The 16,842-nt window shown below is 40.4% G+C and overlaps 1 protein-coding gene across 8 annotated transcripts in view; it reads right to left on the bottom strand.

Annotated features, from left to right (window-relative positions):
- The window catches only part of NBEA (neurobeachin), a 349,991-nt gene that overhangs the window by 18,853 nt on the left and 314,296 nt on the right, over positions 1-16,842 (bottom strand). For 7 of the 8 annotated variants that reach the window (XM_083437003.1, XM_083437002.1, XM_083436996.1 and 4 more), the window contains 3 exons: positions 4,696-4,785; positions 2,723-2,915; positions 5-76 (listed from right to left, as the gene is read on the bottom strand). In XM_083437003.1, the coding sequence (XP_083293129.1) occupies positions 5-76; positions 2,723-2,915; positions 4,696-4,785 (355 nt within the window). Of the gene's footprint in view, positions 1-4; positions 77-2,722; positions 2,916-4,695; positions 4,786-5,107; positions 5,171-16,842 lie in introns of all 8 variants that reach the window. The other variant, XM_083437001.1, reaches the window with a different exon arrangement.

Below are 16,842 nucleotides of genomic sequence, written 5' to 3'. Positions count from 1 at the left end.
ATACCAATCAATGGGTCCATTTCAATGGGAAGATGATGAGCTTGATCCAAAGAATATCCTGGGGCTCCCCTGAGGCCTACATAGTAAAGGAGAGAAAAAAGCCAGTGAGGACTGTACAAGTATTATTTCACTTCGCTTTAATGGGTCTGCACTGTAGGGTGATCATGTTCCTATTTTCTACCTCTTCAGGTTAAAAAGCTGTTGTCCTACTTTGAACAGCAAGAAATCAAGGGAAGATGGAAAAATATTTCAAAGTAGAAAAATGGACACCATTTTGCACTACCTTCTGGCCCGGAGCCCACTATGGCCTCCTGGTTTCTTGCTTGTTCCTGGAATGTTCTACTTTTCCTTAGGACATCCCTATTTTTATTGGAGAAATGTTGAAAGGTATGGAGTTATCTGACCCTCAAGCCTATATAGGCAATCCTATATAGGGAAGGTTTTTTAAATGTTTAATGCTTTTTTATTATTATTTTATATATATTGGAAGCTGCCTAGAGTGTCTGGGGCAACCCAGTAAGACGTGTGGGAATATAAATATTAAAATTATCATTATGAAATGGGACGTCCCCATTTTCATCGGAAAAATGCTGGAGGGTATGGTAGTGCTGATCTAAACCGAAGTTGAGACAGCAGACTATTATAGCAAATTGGTAGGATGCCACTCTGTAAACATTACCCCCTAGGCTTTGAGAGAAGAGGGAGGCCATATGCTACCAGGCCACTGAAAAACAGTGTTCTGGGCTCCCTTTCCCAGGGAAGTGCTGCTTAAAGCAGAGGAAGGGAATCCTTTTCAGCCTAAGGGCCACATTCCCCAGTGGACAATTCTCCAGAGACAAAAGTGACTCCTAGTAGACTACATTGCAGCTGGGCAAAAGTCAGAGGTTGCCTCACTCACATGCCACAGATCTCTCCATCCTTGTTCTAGGTAGGTAAGAAGGACCATCACTGTTCGAAGAGACATTTAGTTAGGCAAAAGTACTTAGAAGGATTGGCCTGTGGGAGAATAGGCAGCCTGGAAGTGTTCTCAAGGAGGGTCTCCCAAGCCTGAGGGTCTCCACCCTTGGCCTACAGCAAAGGTGTTGTGGTGTTCTGGACAAAATGGCTTAGAAAATCAGGCAAGAAGGGGACGGTTGGGCCAAGGATACAATAATGTTTTATTACAAGATGGAGTGGTTCCAGGCAACCTGAGAAAGTGGCAAGACTATTCCTGAAGAAAACTATGCTGTATCCATATATCTAATTTTAGATCAGTGGGGTGCATTGCTATCAGTGCTGCTGGTGATATGTACTTCTGATGAGGCAGTGAATGTGCTGAAACAGTGTCTGATTGTGATAGTGGACTGGACAACAGCCAACAAACTCAGGCTTAAGAAGAAGACTGAGAAGACTGCTCTAAGCAGGCACACAATCACTCAAAAAGCTTGTCTGTAATTTGGGGGTCCTTCTGAAGCAACTGCTGTTGCTTGAGGCACCGGTGGCCTTGGTGGTGAGGAGTGTCTTAAACCAGCCTAGGCTGGGGGCTCAACCACAACCCTGTCTGGACAGGCATAACCCGGCTGCAGTAATCAATGCTCTGGTAACCTTAAGATTGGATTACTGCATGTGCTTTATGCGGGGGTGCCTTTGAAGAAGTTACAGCTAGTGCAGACAGGCTATACTGCCGACAAGCTCAGGGTAAACTGATCATGTAACATTGCTTTTGGCACAACTGCACTGGTTGCCTGTACATTCCCAAGCCTCATTCAATGCGCCTCTCCAAATATGAACCTTTGGTTGTTATGTGAGGCCCTCCTCTGGGTGCATTCTCAGAGGGTGGAGACCACTGGAAGGTCTTTTCAGTTGTAGCTCCCTGCTTGTGGAATGCTCTCCCAAGTAAGGTCTGCTTGGTGCCAACATTAACATCCTTTCAGTGCCAGACAAAAACTTTTCTCTCAGGCATTTGACACATCACAATAAATGTTCTGATGTTCATTGGTGAAATGTTTATCTGCTGCTGACGTTTCTGCTGTTTTGGTGTGTCTGTGTATGGGTTGCTGTTGTGGTTTTATTCAATAAATAAAAAGTCAACAAATAATAATAATAAAGAATTTACTTGAATGTATTGTTCTGATTTTATGCTAGGTTTTTGGCTCTAAACTGTGGACTAGATATAGATAACCTTTGGGGTCCCTTCCAACTCTACAATTCTATGATTCTAAGTTGCAGCACTGGGACGCGGGTGGCGCTGTGGGTTAAAGCCTCAGTGCCTAGGGCTTGCTGATTGAAAGGTCGGCGGTTCGAATCCCCGCGGCGGGGTGCGCTCCCGCTGTTCAGTCCCAGCGCCTGCCAACCTAGCAGTTCGAAAGCACCCCTGGGTGTAAGTAGATAAATAGGGACCGCTTACTAGCGGGAAGGTAAACGGCGTTTCCGTGTGCGGCTCTGGCTCACCAGAGCAGTGATGTCACGCTGGCCACGTGACCCGGAAGTGTCTTCGGACAGCGCTGGCCCTTGGCCTCTTTGAGTGAGATGGGCGCACAACCCTAGAGTCTGTCAAGACTGGCCGTACGGGCAGGGGTACCTTTACCTTTACCTTTAAGTTGCTTAGAGAGGTTTTGTAGTAAGTAAACAACAACAACAACTAAAACAACTGAAATATAGCAATAGTCCAAATAACATCTATTTGCAACTAAAGGAATTCTTTGTGGAAAGTTCAAAACAAACTCTCTTTAGGGAGACATACCTACTGTGTTGTGCCATCTATTCACTGCAAAAAGTCGGCTGCAAGTCACAGTTACCACGGCAGGAATAGTAAGATGCGGAAGTGTGTTGGCTGCCACATGTGTGACAGGAGAATTTGATGGAAATTTGAGAACCATTATAACATCCTGCTGCATCTGATCTTTAAACATAAGTGGACTCTGTGGAAGGAAACACTGTTGAGTAGAAAGGAGAAGAGAGCAGAAGAAAACAGAAGGGATAACACAATTAGTGAAGAGGTCTGAGGGGAAAATAAGGTTAAGCGAATCAGGAAGCATTTGCACATACAGGGGGAACAATGTTATATGCACATCTAAGCTACAAGAACAGGACACCAAAACTAGCAAAGCTATTGGTGGAGCATTACACAAGGGGAAATAGAGAAGAGGTATGGTTAAGGTCCATTGGGTTATCATTACAGGGTGTGAAATGATAAAGTCAGCATTAACAGAAAGAATATCTCAATAGTTACAGCACTTCATATAGTGACAGTGTCAATCAAACAGAAGCACCACTTACATCTTTCATAAGGTTTACATTATATATAATGCAGCGGCTGAAAAACAACCAGTTAACAGTTTCATAGAAGCCAATGGCAACACTGATTTTAATGGCACCCACAGGACAAAAAAACCTACACATTTTAAGAAGAAATATTGGACTCTGTTGAAAATGGCAGCCCCATGTGCATTATATGGTAAGTATGTATGCATGTGTGACTACTGTTTCAAAAATACATTTTTTTTAAAAAATTCTAGTGTGGCTCCCTAAGCCCATGGAAACCCATGGACATCCCTTAGGCTCTTTGGGTTGGAGGCACATGTATGGATAAGTATATAAACAGCTATTTTTGTTTTTGAATAACAAATAAATAAAATGTTTGAAAACTAAGAGTGATGAGGAGAACACTGCTAATGAAATTTGTTTTCTGAAGCATTATGCATTCTAAGTTGACATATAGGATTTTTAACAATCTTGTCCTTAATCTAACAACGTAAACTGCTTTTTATATTAAATAAAAGATTTCAGACAGCCTTGATGACTGTTTTTAACCGCCTTCAATTTTAACCTGAAGATTGCCACTTGTCCAGTTTTAATTTTAATTTGTTTGAATTAATTGTAGGATGTATCTTAATTTATTGATTGCTTGTTCTATGCATTGTCTTCCTTGTATGATGTTAGCTGCTCTGAGCCCAGCTTTGGCTGGGGAGGGCGGGATATAAATAAATTTATTATTATTATTATTATTATCAGTGCCACCAAAATTATTACTTATACTAAGTTTTTTTTAAAAAAAAACTGTCAAAAACCCTATACTTTGGAATTTAATGAAACTTTATTTAAAAAATCCTGATAGTTATGATGTTCCAAACAAAGAGCAAAAATAAAAACAGATCTTATTGTTTCCAGTTTTAGGTGAATAATGGATTTCTTCTTCTTCTGGAATAAATACACAAAAGAATGGATAGGAATGATTTGGGAGTTCAAACTGAAGTTAAAAGTGCACACTGTGTCCTCTCCAGAGAGTGGGCTGGAGGTTTCCCACATGATTTGAACTACAATTCCTCACTTCTGACAAGTAGCCAGTGTTCATAAATCACATAAATCATTTCCTAATGCTGCATTCTCTTCTTGCAATATGATCCCCACCATAAGAAAATCTTCTGGGCTTTTTTATTTTGCACAATAGTATTCATCAAATACATATTCATGATGATAGGGACTTGTTAAAAGAAAACCAAGGAATTGGGGAAAACAAAATCTGTGACTGTCAAAGCCACAAATTTACCATTATACTATAATCATGCAATTTATCTGCACAGAGTAAAACATACAGTGTTTGTGGGGAACTCAGGGCACATAAAGAGAAAGTGTTACTTAAATTGGTATTTTATGACCTATAAAGGATCCTCAGATTCAGAGGAAATAAATTCCCAACAAGCAGTTATATCTCACCAGGTGCATGGCAGAGCTCCGAGGCGGATGTGGCTCAATAAGCAACTGAGATGGCGTCTGTCCAAAGTTCTGTATCTGTGCCTCCATGGCCTGCAGGGAAAGGAGAGTGATTGTCATAATCAATATGCATCAAAGAGATAGGTCAACACACTCCTTGACAATGCAAGCATATCCCAAGTCAGCCATGAAAAAAGTCCAGAAAATTCACCGGGTGCTCTTCTCCCAGGCTGCAGACTCATCCAAGTGTTAGTATTTTGTAGACAAGCTTTGCTTCTCCTTTCAAGCATGCTTCAGTTAACCAACTAACCATTCCTATTTCAAGTAGCTGGAAATGCATGTGAAAATGTTAACCTGTGAGGACATGCAGTTAAGGTCTTGTGAGATTTCTCTGCACTAAATACAGCATGTATACCTTAATAAAGTCCTTTGTAAGGAGGAAAGTATGAGGATTCCTAATAAAATAAGCTTCTGGAATCTTAAATGAAAAAAAAAAGAAAAAGAAAATGTGAAATAATTTTTGGGGGAAAACACAAATCTAAAAAAAATAAATACAAAAATTTACAACAAAACTAACAATTACAAATGATGCATATATCAACAACAAGGCATAAGTGTGGAAGAAAAAGTATGCTACGAAAACTATTTAACGTGACATGCTTATATGAGTAATTTTGGTGTGCTTTGTTCTCACTAAGTGCATGCTTTTCTAACTAAGAATATTTAGCTGTGCCCATGATTTGGTCCACATTGTAATAAAATTTATTTTAGAAATTAAAAGGAGCAATTTAAAGCAGAAGTAGAACTTGTCCTTCAGACAGAAATCTTAAAAAAAATTTCATATTTATTCTAGAACAAAACCCAGAAAACTGATCTTAATTTTTTTTTTAGGCGCCATTCCCATTTGGCTTCAGACTTGAATTTAGTACCAAAACACCCAGGGATTTGAAGTGTGATGCCATCAATATGCTGATGACACTCAGCTTTCTCTCTCTCTCTCTCTCTCTCTCTCTCCATTTCACATGAATCGGAAGAGGCTGTGCAGGTGCTACACTGGTGCCTGGAGGCTGTTATGGACTGGATGAAGGCCAATAAATTGAGCCTGAAAATACCGAGGTGCTGTGGGTGAGTGGTTCCTTTATGTGGATTAGGGAAATGACTTGTTTTGGGTGGGGTTGCATTTGCCCCGAAGGATCAGGTATGTGGCTTAGGGGTACTACTTCCTTGATTCTAAGCTGGTATTTGAGGCTCAGGTAGCTTCAGTGGCAAGCTTCACCTGGTTCTCCACCTACAGCCGGACCTGGCTTCAGAGACTTATGCTCTAATACCCTCCCTAATGGACTCCAGTAAGTGCTCTATGTGGGGCTAGCCTTGAAAATGGCCCAGGAGATGCAGGACAATGTGTCACCACTTCACAAAGCATTGTAGTGGCTGCTGGTCAGCTATTGGACTAAATTCAAGGCTTTGCTCCTGAAGCACAAAGCCCTGATTGGCTAGGGGCTGGAGCTGTCCCTCTTGCAAGACTTACTATGAGATCAGTGGGGGAGGCCTTGCTGGTGGCACTGTCAATGGGCAAGGAAAAGTCTTCTCCATGGCTGTTGCCACGTCAAGTGCAGGGCCAAGAAATACTAGGGAGGGGGACCTCTTAAAATAATGTTAAATTCAGGATCAATGGGACCCCACATTTGCCTAAATGCCAGTTGCTGATGCTGGGCTCTCCTTCTCCTCCAAGTCATTGGCTGTTTTTTAACACCAATGGTTCCAATTAACAACCTGCATATATTGAGCATAGAAAACTAGATGTGCTCTTTGTGTAGTAGGATCCATTCCTTCTGCACTGTGTGTGTTGTGTGAGCATTGGATTTGGCCTTTTACCATCCCTCATGACATCTATTGGGGAAGTCAAACATTGATACAACAATATATTCTCCAGAACTTAAATAACTTAAATTATTAAAAAAAAAATATTTTTCAGAAACTTCTTTTTTAGACATCAGCATTTTATCATGCACATTCCTGTGGAACCAGACTGCTCCCCCCTCTCTGTGTTAAATATTTAATCATAAGAGTGTGTGAGGAATAATACAAATGTTTAATGCCAAACAATGTCTGTTGAGGATGCAAAGGTTTCCAGAAAAAGCTCTTTTGATAAACAATTCAAGCAAATAACCCTTATTTTCAGTAGTCTGACAACATTAAGGCAATTTTCTCATGCTTTTAAAGCATCATATTGAAATAAAAATGTTATATTGAGTATCTATATTAATCATGGACATTCATCTGCCACTTTTTATAGTAATGGCTTAAATAATGTTTCTTTTCTTTTGCAGATGCAGCAGAGAAATGAATTAAATCTTGCAAAGTGCTGCCGGGCTTTAATTTACACATTTGCTTTCAAGCTGACCAGTCTTTGGCAAATTCTGATTATACAGCTACAACTTCAGTTTACACCAATGCTATTGATTTTGCCTCCTTCTTCAAACAGATTTATGTTAACAAAGAGGGAGGTTGAAAACAGCAGTAACTTCTAAATAAGATGGGTTGTTTAGATTATAAGAGATGGGCACTTAAATTTATTCTGTCAAAGGCAACCATTATTTTACAGCTAAATACATCTTATTTAGTATGTACTCAGTGGCTTTTTACCACCTGATTTTCTATACAGAGGAGTCAATGGTAACCCTCTTAATTTTCAATACCCATATAGGCTGCAAATCAGGCATAGCTATCAGCTTCTACTTGCCAAGCTATTATATGCTAATATAAAGATAGCATCAGATATTACTGTTTATGTTGGTCCAACTATTATTATCTATTACAAGTCGCAAAATACTTTTGAATTAACATTCTCAAGGAAGTGAAAATGCCAGAGAGAGGTGATCTCAAGTTTATGTATACCTGTCAAATTAGACAAATACAAATTTCTTCCAATTCCTACATGGACTGGTTACAGAGAAGGTATTTGTAATTCAGAAGGAAATTGTCCCCTAAAGTTACACTAATTAATTAAAGACCAGATATTCCCATAGCTTTGTGATCTTAAAAGTAAACTAACCTACATCTTTAGTACAGTTATCGTTGACGTTTCAAGTCAGAATCAAGAGTTTTTTCACATGCTTAAATTGGTTTTGTTACATGTCTGACTGCTGTTAACACTGTTAGACCACGTCTTTGACACCTAAAATACAGCAATTGTAATCATCTTGACACATGCTAACTGATAATGATTCCAGAGCCTTTCTATTGTCCATTATTTCATAGAATTGGCTAAAGGAAACATCATAGATGCAATCAGTTTTGAACCTACATGATACATGAAATGGAAAACATATGCTATGCTAACACATTTTGGGTTGTCCATTATTTCATAGAATTGGCTAAAGGAAACATAATAGATGCAATCAGTTTTGAACCCACATGATACATGAAAACATATGCTATGCTAACACATTTTGGGTTGGGTCCTGACTAAGTTAATTGCTCCTTTAAGTTTCACGGAAATCAATGACCAAGTTAGGTGCTACTTAAGTCCCATTGCCTTAAATGGAAATGAAGGCTGCATACATGCCACACATTTAAAGCACATGGCTTCCCCCAAAGAATCATGGGAACAGTAGTTTACCTCCTGCAGAGATATAATTCCCAGCAGTTCCCAGGGTTCTTTGGGGGAAGTCATGTGCTCTAAATGTGTGGCGTGTACTAGCACTTTAGTCTGGCTCATTTAGACATACTTTAGCATGTCTTTTGGTATAAGGTAAAGGTAAAGGGACCCCTGATCATTAGGTCCAGTTGCGGATGACTCTGGGGTTGCGGCGCTCATCTCGCTTTATTGGCCGAGGGAGCCGGCGTACAGCTTCCGGGTCATGTGGCCAGCATGACTAAGCCGCTTCTGGCGAACCAGAGCAGCGCACGGAAACGCCGTTTACCTTTCCGCAGGAGCGGTACCTATTTATCTACTTGCACTTTGACATGCTTTTGAACTGCTAGGTGGGCAGGAGTGGGGACCGAGCAACAGGAGCTCACCCCGTTGTGGGGACTCGAACCACTGACCTTCTGATCAGCAAGTCCTAGGCTCTGTGGTTTAACCCACAGCGCCACCTGCGTCCAGTCTTTTGGTATACATATAAATTAATCTACAATAAGAATGAACTGCAACTCCTATAATCCTTGACCATCAGCCATGCTGGTTGAGGCTGATGGGATTTCACTCTGCTCCACTGGTATGTCTTACAAATATCGGCATTTATCACTTATACATGTCATTTGGGGGCTGGTTTCTCTCTCCCTTCTTTTTCCACTTGCCAAGTGTATTATCAGGGCAAACTCCCACTTAACAAACCCTCATTATAAAAAACAACAACAGAAGTTGGCAGTCATACGTGTGTCCATTCGGCACTGACATTATATCAAAACCCCATACAGTGGTACCTCGGGTTAAGTACTTAATTTGTTCCAGAGGTCCGTTTTTAACCTGAAACTGTTCTTAACCTAAAGCACCACTTTAGCTAATGGGGCCTCCCGCTGCCGCCGCACCACCGGAGCACAATTTCTGTTCTCATCCTGAAGCAAAGTTCTTATTTCTGGGTTAGCGGAGTCTGTAACCTGAAGCGTATGTAACCCGAGGTACCACTGTATATAAAATGCAGCTTTAGTGTTATTCAATCAGGAATAGCAGGAAATCTATCTGGCAAACAGAGCTCCAGATGCTTTGTGGTTATACCACACCTAAGACAACATCTGCACTTCAAGCACTTCAGGGAACATTCTGGTTTACCTCAAGAAAAAAAAAGGGGGGGGGGAGGAAGGTTCATCTATCTTTCTTATCCTCTGCATTTGTCAGTCCTCCTCCCCTCTTAACGGCCTGCTGTCCTTCCCTCATCCTGCTTTTCATTTTTCTCCCTACGCTATCTGATGGCTCATTCTGACAATGATATTTCTGAAATGGATACAACACCTCTGTAGCCTCTTAAAAATTATGGAACACCTTCCCTATGTCATATTCACAGCCAGGTAGCAATAGAAAGATAATGCCAGGCTCTCAAAATCCCTGCGGCACTAGTGAGAACCATAGCAACATCTTTTTTATTTCTCCCACGGTATTTCATGTGATCTCCATCTGGCCCTTTTGAAAAGTCTGATCACAATGTAAAAAAACCTCATTTTATTCACCCTGTAGCTACAAAAAGAAACTGTTTTCAAGAATTAAGTGTGAGTTGCACCTCAAGAAAAACAAAACCAACTGACTACAATCAGTAGTGGATTTATAGGTATGAACAGCAGTAGGAACCCGTATGGCTGGGGGCACTCAAGATCTCGGTATACATCATTAACTGAGAGGATACCCTTGAAATGTCACTACAAACAATTGCCATGTCATTGCTGGATTCTAATTTGCTGTGGTTTCCACTCTTCATTTTTCCTACTTCCTGATTAAAATATAGCTGCTGTAGAACACAGACATGTTTTTTACTAGAACTTGCCAGAACTTTCTCCTGTTCATGGTTATCTTAAGAAGTGTCTAGAAAATCCAGTAGTAACTCGGGGTATTAAAGCAAGTGAGAAATCTGGCTGTGGTTTATTTCACCTGTTATTTATGTGTTATGAAAAAAATACTGTTTGATAATATAAGAGTAAAAAGGCTGCCCGTGTTATTAATTAACTGGTTCTTATGCATTTAGCTCTGTCATACTTTTAGTCATGCATAGGTGAATCAAAAGGGCTCCTCAAAAGGACTGCATAAACCATAAATACAACACTGACTACAGTCCACTGAAGAGTATGTGTGTCATCTAATCTGAATGGGGGCTTACACAGAAGAAGTGCTTAATGGCTTGTTCCTGCTGTTTTGTGACCATGAGTGCTGGAAATATTTGTAGATGAATGCTGACACTCCTCACAATCTTTTGTGAATTTCTACATTTTAGCAAAATATTAGTAAAAGTAGTAGTTTGGATTTGATATCCCGCTTTATCACTACCCCAAGGAGTCTCAAAGCGGCTAACATTCTCCTTTCCCTTCTTTCCCCACAACAAACACTCTGTGAGGTGAGTGAGGCTGAGAGACTTCAGAGAAGTGTGACTGGCCCAAGGTCACCCAGCAGCTGCATGTGGAGGAGCGGGGAAGCAAACCCGGTTCACGAGATTACGAGTCCACCACTTTTAACCACTACACCACGCTGGCTCTCAAGAAGAAGAGTTTGGATTTGATATCCCACGTTATCACTACCCGAAGGAGTCTCAAAGCGGCTAACATTCTCCTTTCCCTTCCTTCCCCACAACAAACACTCTGTGAGGTGAGTGGGGCTGAGAGACTTCAAAGAAGTGTGACTGGCCCAAGGTCACCCAGCAGCTGCATGTGGAGGAGCGGAGACGCGAACCCGGTTTCCCAGATTACGAGACTACCGCTCTTAACCACTACACCATACTGGCTCTCAGTAAAACATCCTAAAGATAAGAGCTCGTTTATCATTGCCTTGGGAGGCGGTGGGCTCTCTTTCCTTGGAATGATAAGCACTAAGCAGAGGCTAGTGGCCATCACTGGGTATGCAGAAGATGCTAGAATTTGAGCAATGAATTGGACTTGAGGATTTCTGACTATAAGTCTATGTAAGAAAATGCAGATATCATACCCTCCAACATTTCTCTGATGAAAATAGGGACATCCCGTTCTATAATGATAATGTTACTATTTAAGACTCATACATCTTGTTTCCCCAGGCACTCTGGGCGGCTTCCAACATATATAAAAACATAATAAAACATTAAACATTAAAAAACCTTCCCTATACAGTGGTACCTCGGGTTACAGAAGCTTCAGGTTACAGATGCTTCAGGCTATAGACTCCGCTAACCTAGAAATAGTACTTCAGGTTAAGAACTTTGCTTCAGGATGAGAACAGAAATCGTGCTCTGGCGGTGCAGCGGCAGTTTCAGGTTAAGAACAGACCTCCAGAACAAATTAAGTTCTTAACCCGAGGTACCACTGAACAGGATTGCCTTCAGACGGCTTGGGGGTCGGATAACTCCATACCCTCCAACATTTCTCCAATGAAAATAGGTACATCCTAAGGAAAAGTTGGGGACACAGGTGGTGCTGTGGGTTAAACCACAGAGCCTAGGATTTGCCAATCAGAAGGTCGGCGGTTCGACTCCCTGTGACGGGGTGAGCTCCCATTGTTCGGTCCCAGCTCCTGCCAACCTAGCAGTTCGAAATCATGTCAAAGTGCAACTAGATAAATAGGTACCACTCCGGCGGGAAGGTAAACGGCGTTTCCGTGCGCTGCTCTGGTTCGCCAGAAGCAGCTTAGTCATGCTGGCCACATGACCCGGAAGCTGTACGCCGGCTCCCTCGGCCAATAAAGCGAGATGAGCGCCGCAACCCCAGAGTCGGTCAAGACTGGACCTAATGGTCAGGGGTCCCTTTACCTTTACATTTACCTTTAAGGAAAAGTGAGAAATACTGGGTCAAATCACAAACTGACATCTTCTTTAAATCAGGAAAATAGGGACACTTGGAGGGTCTGTAGCTATTAAAAGTGCATAGTGCGGGAGTCTTTCTCACTTGGCCATCCTAGCAGAAAACCAAAACATAATCTTGCATTAAAGCAGCAAAATAAAAAATATTGTAGGAGATGTAGGAGCTATTTCCTTAAGCACATATGATAATGAATTGAAATTATTTTCATGTTTTGTCTCTTGTGCTCAATAAGTAACACTATTAATTTTAATGCTATTTCTCCTTTTAATGCTATTTCTACAAAGCCAGCATGATTAATAGCCCATAAGCACTCTGTTCTTTAGACAGGCAAGACTGACAGCCCTCTGGGTAGAAATCATATGCAGTTTGAAGATGTTATTGTTTTATACTAATGTTATGAGATCCTGCTTCTTTATTTGTGCTTACAGCTGTTAAAATAGCATCAAAATATTCAGTACTTGTGACAAGCTAGGTGAAGAATATTGATTTCAGTTTGGCTTTGGCATCTTTAAAAGCATGGAAGAGTTTCACTGAAAAGCAAAAAGGAGTCTTCAGCTGGCACTGTTGGGAGCTGAAGACCCAAATGAAAATGGTATTTGTATTTTCAGTGTAATGTATATAATGGCAGTGATTTAAGTGGTACATCTGTATGGAAGAATATATATACTATGTATATATATATGTATATGTATATTACCCCATTGTAGGTCTTCTTAATTTAATTTCCCCCCTCCAGGTATATAGGAGATATAATCATTGAACCACATAAGCCTAGTTATTCCATAGTTCTGGGGCACTACTGAAATTCTATTGTCTTTAAATGGCAATCTATGATTACATTAGTACTTTTCGAGAGTCGCAACCTAAAAGCAACATTAGTCAAGCACCCTCAGTTCCTACAGTTCACCTTCAACTTCTCATCTTTATCTTCTGTAGCACTGACTCTTCTGAAGGGGCTGGTGGCTTTCTGCAATCCAGAATGGTGAGTGTTGGCACCTGCAAGTTTAGGAAGCAGTGTGTATCCAGCCTAATGGTCCATCTAACAAAGTGATGTCACCCTTAACTGGCGATGGATTTCCTTCCTAGCTGTGGTCTCAGCCTCCAGCTGCCTGTGACCCATTACCGGATAGGCTGAATATGATATCACACATACTAATCATATACTTCACCACTTCATTAAAAAGTAACTGGCCAGCCCACCCAGCAAAGATCATGTAACCTCCTAACGGAAGTGCTCTTAAAAAGAGATCAGGAACGGTAAAATAATTTAGGAGAGCACAAGGTATTAGAAAATACTTTTGGGGAAGCCAAGATTGCATGGTCTCAAGCTACTAGGGTACAACTGGAATGAAATGGCAAGAAGGAAGACATTAGGGATAAAATTGCCATTGGTGCACCTAGAAACAAAGGAGCAGGTACCAACGCAGTACTGGTGAACTAAGAAAGGCATCCGTTTTGAAAAGGCAGAAGTGCTGCTAGTGGGAGCTTCAGCCCATCATTTGGACAAGTGCATTTGAGTACTTGCTGGCAGGGTTGGGAGCCCCCTGACACATAGAGGCTGGTGGAAGGATTTCCTCTTCATCCAAACCTTCTGCAGCACAGTGGATTGGGGGTTTGGATTGCTCTGTTAGTATTTCTTTATTTTTAATATTTATATCCTGCCCACTAACCAATATCCTCTATGTGGTTTACAAGTAAATAATAAAAACCATAATAATGCAAATGTCTTCAGCCAAGTCTCACGCTCACGCTTTTCAGGAGTTACTAATGGAACTGCTTCTCATGAATGGGTCTCATCTATTTCCGCCTGACCACCCACCATGAGCTCAGCAAGCCTCACTTTTTTATTTGTATAAGAAAAAGCACTGGATTTAATTATATTTTTAAGGAGCCTAGAAGCCATTGGCTGAAAAGAATTTCATCCTCATCTAAATTAAATGCTAAGATTCTGAATAACTTGAAAGGAGAAAGCTTTACTGTGAATTTGAAACTGCCCCCTGTATCCTGATAAAAATGCTTTTTGGTGCTCATGAAATTTAACAGCAATTGCTTACAGCTGCCTAGTTCAGTTTTTATTTAAAGAGCTCAACAGTGGGCTTTAAAAATTATCAGCCTAAAACAGGCTTGATGCATGCCATGTTTACTTGTGAGGATTTCACTTTTCAGGCATACTTTCCATCAATGTTTGGGTGGATGTTCTGTTTGGTTTTCCTTACACTTGGGAAATCTTTACACCTCTTATCATCAATTCTGCTGCCCCTCACATTTTGTCAAGTAGTGGGCACAGCTTTGGATAACAACAACAACAATTTATTTATACCCCACACATCTGGCAGGGTTTCCCTAGTCACTCTGGGTGGCTTCCAACAAAATATTAAAAATACAATAAAACATCAGACATTAAAAACTTCCCTAAACATGGATTATGGCAAGGGGCTCTAATATAGTCCATAATGGCTTTTGTAAGAATATTTTTCCTGAAATATCTGATAAAATATAGCAGAGAAAAGCATGCAATATAGAATTTCAGTTAGAATAAAGATTATATTACGATATCACATTTATATAGCCATGCATAACCCCACAGCTCCTGGTGATTGCTTACTCATGAAATACATGTATATTAATGGTAAACAATAAACCCACAAACTACCAGCCTTACCAGTCTACAGTCTTGTTTGTAATTTCAGTATAATGAGATTCAAGGTCTTCCAAATATTCTTTTATGGGATACTATTCAACAGAAACTGAAGCCCTTTGGTTTCAGCGGCACTTAACTACTTACAACTGTGAACTGGGCAACAGCAGCTATAGAGAATTTATAGTCTTTATTTGCAAACCCCTAAAACTCATGCTCTTCCACAATTTTCTTTGAAAGATAATGATTTACTCTAATACAGTCCAACTGAAGTGTGTCTGAAACACTCAACCCAATATTTCTATCTAGAATATTTACTGTAGATCCTGCCTTTCAAGTTGAATAAAATTCCAAAATGTGTAACAGCGACATTATAATACAAACAATGATTTAAACAAAAATATAATGAAACAAATGAAAATAGCTAAGGCCTAGAACAAACAAAGAAGAATGCTGGAAGGAACTGTGAAACAGGAAAAGCCTCCTTCTCATACTAGGTTTGCAAAAACATGTTGTGGCTGTAAATTTTACTTGTGCTAATCTAGATTGCTACATGTGATGCCATCCTACTGTTTTATTTTGTATTGTTTCCTGGGGGAACAATATTTGAATGGTTGATTATGAGACTTATTTAACTATTCTTTAACTATTCTTACTGGCAGTGCTATTTTTCTAGAAAAAGAGGTGCCAGAACTCACCATGAACACTTCCCTTGTTCTCTTAGAATGGCAATGGCGCCCACCTGAGAGGTGTCAGAACTGGGGGGAAAGCCCTGCTTACTGAGGAATCCTTGGAGGGCTTGTACTTTGAGAGGGGTATTTTCTTTCTTGAAATATACATATTTTTAAATCTGAAGAAACAGGAAACTCTTCTGGTTTAATTTTTGCTTTGGATGGGTTCATAGAGCTATTGCTAGAGCTATTTATATTAACATACTGTTAAACTTGCCACTGTCCAAGCCCATCTGTTGAGAAGAACTATTGGCTTGGAGAAATCTAAATCCCTACACTTCAGCAACCTGATCCCCAGAGAGGCTGCGTGAAAGCCTCTCATCTAACTTCCTTATAAAACACAGAAGGGAGCCCTTGAGCAGAGCTGATGATAAAGGCTGTAGCCAGTTCAACTATAGAATATTTTCACAGTCCTGTGCTGGTTCCCACAACTATAAACTTACGACAGCAGTTCTTACCATTGTTGCTTCATAGAAACCAACTAACCAGGTTCTTAAGCATTTGGAGAGTCTTTGGGAGTCATCCCAACTGTCAGATTATCAGGTAAGCCTCCTAACAACTGAACTGCAAGTAAATAAAACGTTCAGAAGTGGAGATTATAGTTCCCAGGCCTATATTTTTTTTCTCTTGACTTCACTGCCTAATCCTAAAGAAAATGGAGAAAGAAAGAAAATCCATTCTTTGAAATGATCATACCCAAGAAGTAAACTAGACCAGAAATGGCAGGTGTGTGAATGTTGTTGTTTTAAACAACCCTGAAATGCAGCGATAGAATTCACTATATCTTTTCTCCAAAAAGGTTGGAAAGCAACTGGGAGGCAACTGGGAGGCATGCTGCTCTAGTCAGATTTTTAGGCCTGGCTCCTGAGATTGCCATGCCCTGTCTCGTTTGGCATGGGAGGATTTCTGGTCACATCCTTATCAGGAAACGTGTGGTAGCCATTTCCAACTTTACAACACATGGTCCTCTATTTGAAGGGCTATCCAGTCCAAATCTAGTTTGACGATAAAGAACTGTAAAAATTGCAGAGCAGGTTCCTTGAATCTGCCAGTCAACAAGACCTGAGCAGCAGACTGCACAGGTACACATGTCATCTGGTTACAATCTGCTTGACTATGGTGAAATGTATTTCATTTATAGTTAAACTTTTTTATTTTTAATAGCGCCTTTTTGTTGTTTTGGCTTATTGAATACAACATGACGATGAAAAGCATTATTTCTACATTTGCAATTTCTACCTTTGCAACTACCTTCATGCAAATCAATGTCTTCTTTTGACTTCTTTTTTGGTGATGAGATGACTC

Source organism: Podarcis tiliguerta, assembly GCF_965153285.1.
Source record: "Podarcis tiliguerta genome assembly, chromosome: 4".
Lineage (NCBI taxonomy): Eukaryota > Metazoa > Chordata > Lepidosauria > Squamata > Lacertidae > Podarcis > Podarcis tiliguerta.
The sequence above is the reverse complement of the archived record's forward strand: the minus strand, read 5'-3'. Positions and strand labels throughout refer to the sequence as shown.